Consider the following 13,672-nt stretch of genomic DNA (forward strand, 5'->3'; position numbering starts at 1 on the left):
TATTTATTGATCAATTAAATATTGAGTATTATTGGTTTATTATTGCTACAATTATGATGTTAACTGCTGTAGAGAATTTCACTGAATGAAAAGCAGGCAATAAGAGTCCAGCAGAGATGGGAGGTCAGCGATAGTCGATAAAATGTGAAGCTGCTTCAAAGTGACAACAGCAGAAAAGTCAAAGAATCCAGAGGAACAAAGAGTGGGAGGAGGAGAAAACTACAGAGGAGCACAGAGGAAAAAAAGCTCTTCAAAGAAAAAGTCAGGAGACATTCTGGTGTTAGACACGAGACGAGTCTTGGATGAAAAGCTTACAGTCGTTCTCTTACCTTCTTCACATGTTTTTTGCTGCGACATTCTGAGATGTTCAGTTGAGAAACAGATGGTTTCTGAGATGTTTGAGTGGCTTCTCCTCAGAAATGTGCTCTGGTCCTGCTGGAAACACTCTTGACGCCTAAATGGAGGGGTTGGCTTGGGAAGACGGCATTCGTTCTGTCCTGTTCTGCAGTGGAGGCAGTTCTCGTAGAGGAGAGTGTGCGCACTGTGAGCGAGCCGTTCGGACTCAAAGCCTACAGGGACCAAAGACGATGACATGGGCTCATAAACACTCCCATTCACAGAGCGCCAGTCAGCGGGACAGTAGTGTACCAGAAGATCGGACAGACAAGAGACATTTCCATCAGATCTTCCCTCCTCATTGCTCTGTGGGTGCTCAGATGAGGGCTTCCATGAGTTGTGGAAATTCCATGACGCACAAGGTTTTCGGAAATCTCCTGACTCCTGATTGGCCGGTCGAGCAGTGACATCGGTAGTGGGTGGTGCTGATTGTTTACCTGCTGAGGTAACACCTGAGGCTCTGAGAGTGTGTTTGTACTTACCCGATATATCTCACTTAAGCAACATATTACACACAGTATATTTAAAAGGCCTAGTTCACCCATCATTTGTTCTGCTAAACACAAAAGGTAGATATTTGGAAGAATGTCTGTAACCGAGCAGATCTCGTCCCTCATTTACTGCCATAGTAGGAGAAATAAATACTATGGTGGACGAGATCTGCTCGGTTACTGACATTCTTCCAAATTTTTTCCTTGCGTTCAGCAGAACAAAGAGATGCATACAGTGTAAATATGTTCTGCTTCTACCCAAGTGAGCTGTCCAGCTAGTATGCATTTCAAGACAACCAGGCATGCATCTGACAAAAGCTTTCGCATACATTATGCAGCAAAATAGCACTTGTAAACATTGCATGCATTCTCCGGCATGCATTTTAAAATTGGATCGTAAATATATTTCAAATGTAACTTTAAGACAGCTCACTCGGTTGTCACAGAGCTGTACAGAATTGGATGAAATCTTACCTGGCACAAGGGGCAGTGAAGTCATTCCAGGCAGACGTGTCCCCTGTTAAAAAAAACACAGATTCAATAAACACTGACAATACTGTAACCCTGTAAGCCACTGCATTACCCATCACACTTTATGAAACATTATGCTTTTTGTTATGTCTGTTAATGTTTTATTTTGTAAAAGCAATACAATGTTTACATTGGACACATAATACAGTCCTGGCATAAAGTTGTCATATGCCCTAACTATACCATCTGAAGGCAAAATGCATCTTTCCCTATCCACAGTCATTCAGAAGAAGCGGAGTACAATGATGGAAAAACATTTTAATAAGATAAAAATAAATTAAATTCATTTTAAATTAAAAATGAATTAATACAGCTTTCTCTACGCATTTAAAGGGATAGTTCACCCCAAAATGAAAATTCTGTCATGATTTACTCACCCTTATGTAATTTCATACCTGTATAAATTACTTTAAAACACAAAGAAATATATTTGGAAGAATGTTAATCATTTTCAGTTCGTCGTTGACTACCATAGTAGGAAGAATTAAAAGGTGCTCAAAGGTGCCCGAGAACTCTTTGTCTTCCAAAATTCTTCAAAATATCTCCTTATTTGTTCAACAGAACGAAGAAATACAATATTATTTTCCTACTATGATAGTTTCCTACTAATGATGTCCCAGAACTGAAAATACCCGAGGGTGAGTAAATGATGACAGATTTTTCATTTTTGGATGAACTGTACCTTTAACCATTCAATGATTCACTGGACTTTTTCTGGTGTCTGTATGATTCATGTCAGCAGGGGGCAGCAAACAGACTCTTGCTGTACAGTGTCTGATCAAAGACTGACAAACTCAGAACACTTTACAATGCATTCTTACGAACGTCTCCAACGTTATAAAAAAAAACACAGGTTGTCAAGACAGTCTATCTTGCGAGACACACACTGCACTGATACGCCGATGAAAAAACAGATGAAAATCGGACAGGCCGATTTACAGAAAAAGATGCTCATGATGTCTCTCTGCTCTTCATGTTGGTAAACTCCACCCCCCCCAAAACTTAATTTATGCTCCGCCCTAACCACTTTCTGGAATAAACTATTTTATTTCGTACACACGGAGCTGATGATTTAAGGGATTCATTCTAAAATAAACGCATTGTCATTCCCATAACAGAATGCTTTCTTGGATGCTTTTACCTTAAGTCCTCCACAGGAAGGGCATGTAGTGAAAAGTGATTTATGACCGGCAGCAGGATGTGAACAAATTGCACAGTCACCACAATGCTCACTACAAGATGATCCTTTAGGCCCCTCCTCTTTCTTCAGCCCCTCCCCTCTATCAAGCTCCAGTGTCTCCTCAGGCCTGTGATGACGTAGCAGGGCTGTTCCTGAATCTGATTGGCTGGGACATTCGGAACAGTCTTTGGATTGACAGCTGATCGACAGCTCAGTCTGTCCACTGTCTACAAGTCCAGCATCCTCTGTAGATCTACTCCTGTCTCTGGAGGACTGAGACGTCCTGGTGTTCTCCAGTAGCCTGCGGGGAGTGTCATACAGGAAACGCAAAGACGAGGGAACCTGGTACTCGTGGGCCGGACTCGGTGGGCAGGTGCATAAGCGTTTCTGCAGGTAAGCGGGTGGTGAAAGATTGAGCAACGTGCCGTAGTCATCCCCTGGTCCAGCCGCATCCAGACTGCCACTGTAGGAGGAGAAACTTCCAGTGTAGGAAGAATGGCTTCCCGTGGCAATGCCACTGTCGGATGAGTTTTGCCTTCCGGTGTCCTTCAGCTTCCGCGAGCGGACAGGATCCACAGGAACCCTGAGCTCATGGTTTAAGCTCTCAGATGGTTTGTCATCCCCCTGAGACGCTGTTCTTGGTGCCAGTTGTTGAGCTGTTTCTGAGTTCGGCAAGATAGATTCGGCCCACAGTGCAGGGCGACTGCTAACGCTAAAATCTGATTGACTGGTGTCGGATGACCCGGATATGCTGCAAGCGTCTCCCGTCATTGAAGACCCAACACTGGAGCTGGAAGCTTCCAGAACAAAACAGGAAACAGGTTTAATTTCTTTCAGATTACACAAAATACAGTATCTAGCAGGCGGGATACAATTGTTATTCCTATTTCACGAGGCGGCTGCCTGTTTTCTTGGTATGTTTTAGTATGATCTGCTTTCGAGCCAGTGCAGCACAATCTCACTGCAATTCGTACATTTTTAGGAGGCGGCTTATTCCTATGAATTCGTAATGAATATCTTATTTTGACAAAGCCCCGTCCAGACAAAGACTAACTATAATTTAGGCCCGCACAGTTGTATTTTTTTCATTATATTATCTGCGATATATATATTGGGATATGAAGAATACTACATCTTTATACAACATACATATAATAAAAAAAAATTAAAAAGCAAAAAATTCTGTACATTGTGCATATTAGCATATCAACGCTGTCCTTCCGAAACCTCTTATCTCCATTTTCTTTTTTTCCCATAAATAATTATTATTAATCACTGTTTATTTCGTCACTTTTTGCAAACATCTAAACTTTCAAATTTCCTAAAAAACTGTGAATTTGGACATACAAGGTTTCGGATGGACAACAATGATATGCTAATACAACATGCAAAATGTACTATTACTACTATGAAATATAATGTTTAGAATAACACAAACTACTCAAACTAGAGCTGCCAAGCGATACAAATTTTGATAATCGTATTAATGAATTCACTCAAAACACGCATGTAATTAAATAACTTGTAAATATAATGTCATATGTTATTAAAAGACTTTGTTTTCTTTTTTTTCAAATTAAATATAAATGTCAAAAGGATTTGCTGCATCCAGGTTACCGTGTGTTATTAGTTTTGAGAGGTTGTTATCTGGGAATGATGAACCTGCAAATGTCGCGACTGGCCAATCAGAATCAAGCATTCCAACGAGCCGTGTATTAATTATAATGATTATTTTTCTAACTAGAATAAAAAACTTATTTTTTGACTCGTTCAAACATGTTTTGTGCGTGTCCTTTAAAAACCGGTCGAATTGTTTGCAGAGTGATGTTACGACAGCAACATTTCCACGAGACGGCTGGGAGACGTGTACCTGTGGAGTGAGACAGTCGACTGAGCCTCCTCTCCAGCTCCTCTGCTTCATGGTTCAGTTTGTCCTGAACTGAAACAACACTGATATTGCAATCTGACACAAAGAGAAAAAGAATTAACTGAGACAAAGAGAGAGAGTTTTTTATTTTGCCGTTGACTTATTGTTAAACACTGTGTTTGAATTCAGGGGACGTGTGCAGGGACACATGAGATGGGGTCACATCACAACCCCAGAGTTTATCTAGCACCTAAAGTGCTATTAATAAATCCAGACATGTGGATGGGACGGCACAGTGCCAGTGGAGGGTGAGGTGCTGTCCACTGCCGATCAAACAAACAACAAAACAAACATTCCAAGTGGACACAACAAACACGGATTCGCACACAACCTTTGTGACTAAATCGTAACTTTATACGAAACATCAGGCGGCCTGGATATTTTCCTTCAGCTTTAAGTCTTACAGCAAAGGCCACACCTGCTACTGCCTGAGAACGGCTTTGCTTACAGTACAGTACTAAGGGCGAGGATGAGGTTAGAGCGTGTGATCAAGAGATCTGCGTGTATGACCTGTCGATTTAACCCCTAGATATCCATACTCAGGCTCAGGTTCGGAATGGCTGGGGCGATACGTGTACAAATAAAAAAAACAGTTCTGCCTTTATGTTACTCTAATACGTCTCTGTGAAAATCATATAACAAGACAGAACAAGTTGAAGGTCAAGGATGAGTTTGCTGGACATTCAGGACTGTAAAGGTTGCATGTTGTTATACTTTTTCATGGATAGAGATTTAAACTTCATTAGCTACAGAGAAAAAATATTGGATATATGTGCTGAAAGGATTTTTGTTCACAAAAAATACGTTTGTTGACATTGTTATTATGTAGCCAAATTGACGTCAGCTCAAGTGAACATCACAGCGGTGACAGAACTGACCTGGAAGCAGTGGCTTCAGTCCAAACGGGCCTCTGGACGGGGAAATTCCACGAACAATGCAGTCGAACACAAAACTGATCTGCTCGCCCTCGGAACAAGCCAGGAGGAACACGCCAGCCCCTGCAAACCAACACACAGAGATGATGGAGGAACATGAAGAATCTGCTGATCTGCATGAAAGTACTGAAGGTCTGTTAACACTATTTGCTCAACCAAAGCGTTATGCACACTTGGATAACTGCGAATAAAACTCTTTATCACAATAATCTTCAGTTCTCTAAACGTATGAATTTTTAAGACAAAAATACGATCTGCAAAACTCAAATGCCCATGCAAACTGTGCCCATGTTGTAAAATGTTTAAGATTTTCTTTTCAGGATAAAAGTTTTTGTCTCCACCAACATGTTGCAACTTGTTACGATACTGTTGTGGCAAGTTGATTGCCTCAGTGTAGTAGACATCACGAAGACCAAGGATCCAGGTTTCCAGAAGTTCAATCTTTCATTTCCTCGAACAAATAGAAGGGATACCTCTCAGTGTTCATCTGAAGATGCCCAGCAAACACACATCTGACTCCATACTTTACAAGTCGTTTTCACAGTGTTAACCAATCACGTTTCACCGGACATCTTCTTCTACCAATCGCGGTTCGCATGACATCACCTTTTTCTTTGTCTGTCCCCTTTCCTGTTTGCCACTATTATATTTAAATAATATTGAATATTGAGCCTGCGCACGCTGCAGTTATGTTTCCGTCCTACCATTTTAGGTTTTAACCATAGCAGGCGCCTCTCAAAAACATGTGCCCTTTATCTGGACACCTGGGGTTTTCGGACGATACATGATTTATCATTGTTTCAAGTGTTCAAACTCATACATATGAGGCCCATGGCACATATTATATCAGAAAAATATATATAACTATGTCAAATGTATCATTTTATATTAGAATACCCAATACTATAATTCAAAAATTAATACTGCAATAGAAAAACCATAATACCAACCGCCTTTCTTAGGACACACTCTGTAAAAGCTTAATGGTGTGTTTGTTCTAGAACAACCATAAATACACACTCTAAAGTTTTGTTGGACCGCCATTAGCTTCGGCACGCATTTGATTCAATAAGCTTCTGCATTGTCACAACATATATTCCCGTCCAGACTTGCATACATTTTTCTTGTATTGATGATGGGAGCATTGGACCGATGCGGCTTCTCCAGCACATCCCAAAGATTCTTGTCATCTAGGAATATGCCCGTGCCATCAGGGAAGATAAAAGTCCATTGATGGAATAACCTGGTCATTCAGTATTTTCAGGTAGTCAGCTGACCTTATTTTTTGGGGCACGTAGCATTGCTGAACCTAGACCCGACCGACTGCAGCAACCCCAGATCGTAGCATTGCCCGGGTGTTGACTTTTTTGGAGGGGCAGTGTATATTGAGCTTATTTCAAACATTAAAAAAGCCAGTATAAAAACACTGACTTCGGGGGAGTGAACCAAACTCTAACTTTTCATGTACAAAACTGTCGCGACTGCAGCATGACTCACTCTATTGACCTCTGTGTAAAAGGTGTTGCAGATATTGTTTTAAATTTTGCTGGTATTGTAAAAGATGTCAGTTTTGCTTCATGCTGCAATGCATGCTGGGTGATATCACCTGCATGCATGGGACCGGATCTGTTTATCCGAATTAGTTGGATGAATTTCACCATCGTTGAGGTTTGTATGATGACTGTTGATATCTGAGTGTGTTTCCGTTACCGTCATAGCAATGCATTTACAAACCTTAAAATTTTCAAGCCAAATGCACCACTTCATCTGAATCAGCCTATTTATTTGATCACATCAAATATTGCAGAACTAACTTTAAATTTGTAAAACATCTCTTACATAAGACCTCTTCAATGTATAAGTGTTTTTATTACACACTATTACTTTAAGGGTAGTAATCTTAACTAAAGCAAACTCTAACTAATATTGATTCAATGGTTTGTACCTGCAAGCTCGCTGACTGGGTAGAATGTGTCAACGGCTCTTTCTAAGAATCTCATAAAGTTTCATGAGGTGGAGGTCACTGAGCAGTCACATCCATCACTCCAGAAACAAGACCACACATAAGCAGCTGAAACTTTTGTCAGCTGCGACCATAAACACACACATGCACTCGTATTTCAGCAAAAGTTAACAGAAAGAGTTTGAATAGCACCAGTGACGCAAATAGTGATAGAGCTTAAACAAAACTTTACATATTTTGCCATGTTTTCCTTACTTAAAGGGAGACTTCTGCCAAGCAAAGCAGGAAACGCGGGAAAAATTAAACTATTTCTCTGATATAATATGAGATATATCTACACACACGGAACACAGAATGTTAAAGGGCCATATCACTCAAATTAACATTCTGTCATCATTTACTGACCCTTAGGTTGTTTTAAACCTATATATATATATATATATATATATATATATATATATATATTTGTTATGTAAAACATAAAGATATTTGTAAGAATGTGAGCAATTCTCACACAAGAGTTAAGTTCTATGATCATCCACTACTGTAATAAGAAAAAAACATTGTATATTTGACAACTTCATTCTTCCTATTACGGCAGCCAATGATGTTAAAGATTTCTAACATTGCAAACATCTGTGTTATTCATCAGAGCAAAGTCATGTATAGTTATAAAACGACACGAGAGTGAGCAAATGATGACAGCATTTTCATTTTTGGGTGAACTGTCACTTTTCCATAAATGTTCATACTCTTACTCACAGGAACCACAGCGGGTTCCTCCCTCAAACACAAACCCGCTGTTCACTGGGCCGTATCGTCGCAGCTCCAGTAGATTCCAATGGCCGGTGATCACAGGTGGCTGATCTTTAGCGATCACCAGCAGATTGTTGCATAAATGAAGAGTGGCAGGCCCGCTTTCCAGTTTAGTGCCAGGCAGTACAGAGACTTTGAAACTGTGGACTGACAGAAAAAAACGACAAACGAAGCATTTAATAATGTTCATATTCAACGAAAGGAAAAACTACAATTTCATGTTATTTAAAAAGTGAAGTTATGCAAAAACGAATTAACATTTACGAAATACGATTCACAAATGCAAAACATACAGATACAAAAGTGTCTACACGTTTTTATTGGTATTGTTTGTTGAGCTTGCATTTGCAAATAATCTGTGCTTCAGATCTGTATAGTCGGATAATTTTCTTAAAAATGTCATTTCAATAAGGAGCATGCCTCAAAATAACCGAACATGTTAGATGTTTGTGTTCCTTATACCACGCTCACTCCACCCCACTAAGATGTCATCACATTTTCGCTTCTTTCCCGAAAGAAATAGTTTTTACGAGAGGCGTTCTGTTGAGCAGTTTGTCTGTTTAGGCCTACTGTAAACAGTACATTGGCGAGTGTTAAATCAACACTGCTCAGAGTACATATAGTACCACTCCACCGAGTGTTAAAGTTACACTGATGTAGTGTTGGCTATAATGACGCAATTAAGTGATTAATTAAGAGATGATTAAGCATTAAAGACAAACAACTGCTGTTAACATGCAGAATAACTGAAGGAATGAGAAAAACAAGAACTACAACAGACATTAAACCACAACATTGGAGAAAATCAATTGAAGATTAAAATATATTAAAAGATCAACACAGTCCTCAACAGTGGTGATAATTTATATATGACGCAGTGCATGCTGGGATGTTTGTACTATGGCGGTACCCAGCTTGCATTGCAGCATGAAACTCTCGATGTCTGTGTGCGTCCAAACGGTTAAGCAGAGTACAGTTTAAAATGTTCTCATGATCAGGTTTACAGTTGGGAACAATAAATGAGATTTATTAAAAATTCCATAATGAATAGTGACTTTGAATGCATTATATACTAATTTTATAAATGAATGCAATTTAAATAAGTCATAATACTGCATGCATAATAATTCCAAAAGTCCTAAAAGGATTTTTGCAAATCAGACCTGTCATCTTTGACTTCGAGTCGATGTATATGAAATATTGGTGGCACTTTATTTTACAGTCCTGTATCCAATGTGCATACTGTGTATTTAAATTGGGTAATAACTAGGTACTAACCCACAACTTACGCCTAAACCTAAACTTATACCATGTAGTTACCCTATACTACCCAGATCTTTCTTAGGTAAGTACACTGTAGGTACACGTGCTGTAGAATAAAGTGCAACCCAAATATCTGTGCAAAATATATGTGAAGTAAACAACAACAAGAATAACTCTCCCACCTTCCCCGAGGCAGTAGCGAATTCGCAGCTCCCAGCTGTGTAGCGCCTCCCTGCTGTCGAAACCGAGCACTGCAGTTCGTGTAATACAGAGGATAGAGAGGGTAAAGGAAACGCCATCACCGCAGACATGAACCTCCAGACCACAGATGTGTTCCAGCGTGACACTGCACCGCTCCTTCACCCCGCGCTCCTTGTGCACGTACAGCACCAAACAATCTGAAACATTTCACACTTGTGTTAAAGGAGGCTTATTACAATATTTAATACACAAGCCACGAACACCAAAACAGAAAGAAAATGATTGCTCACAAAACATCTTCACTATGGAGTCAGATCTTCCAGTTAGCCTACTACATGAAGTGTCAGAACACGGCTCCTGTTACCACGAAATGCAAACAAGCCGAGCCTCGGCCACACGCACAAGTGTGAACAGCTGTGATAACATGACCGCAGATCTGCGTGTATCTCTGTGGATTCTGAAGACTCGTGCTCTCGCTAAAACACACATTTCTCCAATGCGATCATGAGACCCATCAGCACTTCTGATGGTCACAGAGTGAAAGAGTGGACTGGAACTAACCATTGTATAACACACAACAGGTTGAAGCACGGCTGTGTACGTAACCTAATAAGGTGGACTCAAATAAGATGGTTAACAGTTCTTTTTAAGGAATAGAATTGGCCAAGTATGCAGAAAACAAGGAAGGTTGTTGAAAAGACTAACACGACATTGTCACAGTTACACAAACACGATTCTTCAAACAGAAACACACAGAGAACTGTTGTTCTCTCATTGTTTGTTAAAGTGTGCCAACAAGACAGAAAAGAACACACATAATAACTAGACTAATGACAAAAGAAAAGCATGGAGAATAGGAAAAGTGACATCATGCAGTTGCGTGCATTCATTGCCCAGATGAACTAAAAATACTGCAATTTAATGCACTGAAATGTTTTTAAGCTGAACAGCATGCAATGTTTAGGTTAAAAGTGTACTGTATTCAATTCTATATTTTAATTCTTTTTTGTTTCTTATTTTCCACAGTAAAATGTGTGTGCCAATAAAAATCAATGCACAGAAAACAGTTTCGAACACAGGCACTTAAATTCATCCATTCATCATACACAGACACCAGCAACACATCGAAAGGATCAGTTAGAACAGACCTGCCACCGGCGAGGGTTTGCGCAGAACCAGCCAGCGGCTCTTCCACTGCAGACAGAATCAAACCCAAAACATTTACTCCCGTCATTATCATCAACATCAATACCGTCACATCACGCAAACGAGCTGAAACTTTCCGTACGTTTTTGCCATCTCTGATTTTACCGGCACCCTCCGCGATCACGGTGTCGCACATCTTCCCCGCATGACAGCTGCACGCGTGCCCGCGCGGATCGCTTTCAAAATAACCCAGGCACGCGTACGGCACCCATGACGGACCACATATGTCAGAGGTCAGTGGAAGGTCAGTGGGACGGTGGACAAATAATTACGCGAGGTCAAAAAGAATTAACCTTTGCCGAGTTCCGTTCATTTTTACAAACATTCAGTCAAAATAATTGTGTCAAATTGGATATTTGGCTATCTAACATTGTCATAATATTTGTGAATAAAGAAAGATTGAGCCAAGTCCCCACACTATCAAAAGTAACGTTTTATTCTAGTTTTAATGGCTTGAGGGTGTCTGTAAACTGGCGCTCCAGAACACCAATCAAATTTGCATTTAGAAGCATTCGAAATGTACCAAAATATCCAGAGCTTTTATGAAATCATTTCTAGATTGCTTCATAGAAGCTTACATGGTTTGTCAGAGATGGAGTCAAAAATATTGGTTATAATCGACTCACCGTCAGGTTGTTCCAAATCTGTATTTCTTTGTTCTGATGAACACAGAGAAAGATATTTGGAGGAATGCTTGTAACCTTAGCAACCACTGGCTACCATAGTAGAAAAGAAAGGCTTTCTCAATTTCTTTGTTCTGACATTTTGAAGAATGTTGGAAAGCAAACTGTTCTAGTGGACTTTTTCTTACCGTTGTCATTTTTCCTACAATGGTGGCCAAGAATTGTTTCTTTCAGATATATATTCTTCTGTTCATGGGAACACGGAAATGTACAGATATACAGTTAATACAGGTTTGTAACAACTTGAGGGCGAGCAAATGAAGACATTTTGGGGTGAACAGTCCCTTTGAAGCTGAAATTCTGTGCCCACAACAGCTCTGTTCACATTTAAAACAATTGTGAAATCTGGTTTTCCCCCTGCTATTCATGCAAGATGTACAAAAAAAATGTGTAATTTCAACAAACTATAATGTTATTGTGATCAATGTTTGCTTCGGTTGGGTGTTTGAATCTGGTCTTCAACTATGATCATTTCAATAATCTTTAACTATAGAACAATAGCGTTATGACAAAGAAAGCACAACTTTAGTAAATTCTCTTTGAGCAGTGATGTTTATGTGTGGTGTAAGTTAAGTCATAACCAGTCTAGACTTTGACTTAGACATAAGCAATTGTCATACAAATCTCAACAACGGTGACAATCTATTTCAGGTAAACAGATCAACTGCAATGCATGTTGGGCGTGATGAATGAGATTTGTACTATGATGCTACCCAGTATGCATTGCAGCATGAAGCTTTCTTTTGTTGATTGTAACCATTGTTGAGGCTCCTACACTGATTTTTAATGACTAATAGTGTCGACATTATTATTTGTATTAAGAAAAGTACATATCTTGTTGATGTTAACAGCTTTGTGGTCAGTGTGTTGATAGGAAGGCCTGAATGCACTTGCGACCTAAATCTGGTGTCTATTTCATCTCCAGCGTCTTTAGTCCATTCAAGTACCTGCCGTTTGCAGTTGGAGTCAGCCAGGCCCCGTATTGAAATGAATTGGAAAAAATTCTCATAATTTCTCATTAAATTAATTATAAATTTCCACACAGAAATTAAGGCTTTGCATTTGCGCTGTAATACCATGTGGAACAGACAAGCTCACTCTCTCAAGGACCCACATAGAATGAAGTTAGTTGAGGTCAGCGCACAAAGAACAGAAAGTGAACCGGATGTGAGGGTTAGGCCAAATTGTTTATAATAAACTGCGATTAAAATGCAAAGCACATTTGGATGCAGATTTTTTTTAAATATACTGGCACGGCAGTATGCTAGTACGGTTAGCTTTAAGCTTTATAAGTGATTAAAATAACTTTAAATTCAAAACGATTGTTAATGGGTAGCCAGTGAAGGGTTGATAACATTGGGGTTATGTGATCGTATTTTCTGGACCTGGTTAGAACTCTAGCAGCTGCATTCTGAACTAACTGTAGTTTGGTTATTACAGTAGTCAAGTCTTGAGGTCGCAAATGCATGAAAAAGCTTCTCTGCGTCAGCAACACAGAGAATGTTTCGTAATTTGGCAATATTTCTAAGGTGGAAGAAGGCTGCTTTGTGACATTTGAGATGTCTAATATAACACCTAGATCTTTTACTGTATTTGTTGGAGTAACAGTCTTTGCAACAAAAGTGTGTGCGTGCATGCGTGCGAAAGACCTTTTTATCATCAATAAGATATCGAGTCATGCACAATCTCCTCCCAGTCTCGTGTGCAGTTCTCGATAGTTTTTCTGTCTGTGTGCAGATAAGCTGGTGTTGATCAGGGAGAATCTGCGCTGGCCTGAAGCTCTGTGATACTGCAGAGAGAAACACGTGGATCTTGTTTCAGCAGATTCAACGAAGATACAGCACTGGTTGACTGAAGTGCTTTAACAGGATTCTACTGCGACTGTGTGGCTGGGGTTACGTCACCCCTGCATCGTGGACATTTGGTTCTGGGTGAACGGAGAGATCGTGTGCTATGATAATTGGGCTCCAGGGAACGGAACAGCAGACGACGGCTGTGATCTTGTGTTGAGATCTGGAGCAGTTCAGTCTGAAGGAGATCATCGCTGGATCAGCCGTCCTGAATCTGAATATTGGTTGTT

At 39.9% G+C, this 13,672-nt stretch overlaps 1 protein-coding gene across 1 annotated transcript in view; it reads right to left on the reverse strand.

The window, feature by feature from the left end:
- The window catches only part of dok7a (docking protein 7a), a gene marked incomplete at both ends in the record, with an annotated part of 15,276 nt that extends 4,231 nt beyond the window's left edge, over nucleotides 1-11,045 (reverse strand). Inside the window, 9 exons of the mRNA XM_079469605.1 lie at nucleotides 330-569; nucleotides 1,362-1,404; nucleotides 2,560-3,395; nucleotides 4,469-4,561; nucleotides 5,404-5,523; nucleotides 8,186-8,386; nucleotides 9,685-9,900; nucleotides 10,852-10,897; nucleotides 10,992-11,045. Coding sequence (XP_079325731.1) covers nucleotides 330-569; nucleotides 1,362-1,404; nucleotides 2,560-3,395; nucleotides 4,469-4,561; nucleotides 5,404-5,523; nucleotides 8,186-8,386; nucleotides 9,685-9,900; nucleotides 10,852-10,897; nucleotides 10,992-11,045 — 1,849 coding nt within the window. The remainder of the gene's footprint in view (nucleotides 1-329; nucleotides 570-1,361; nucleotides 1,405-2,559; nucleotides 3,396-4,468; nucleotides 4,562-5,403; nucleotides 5,524-8,185; nucleotides 8,387-9,684; nucleotides 9,901-10,851; nucleotides 10,898-10,991) is intronic.
- Between the last annotated feature and the right edge of the window lie 2,627 nt (nucleotides 11,046-13,672).

The sequence above is a fragment of the Barbatula barbatula genome, assembly GCF_947034865.1.
Source record: "Barbatula barbatula genome assembly, chromosome: 1".
NCBI classification, from domain to species: domain Eukaryota; kingdom Metazoa; phylum Chordata; class Actinopteri; order Cypriniformes; family Nemacheilidae; genus Barbatula; species Barbatula barbatula.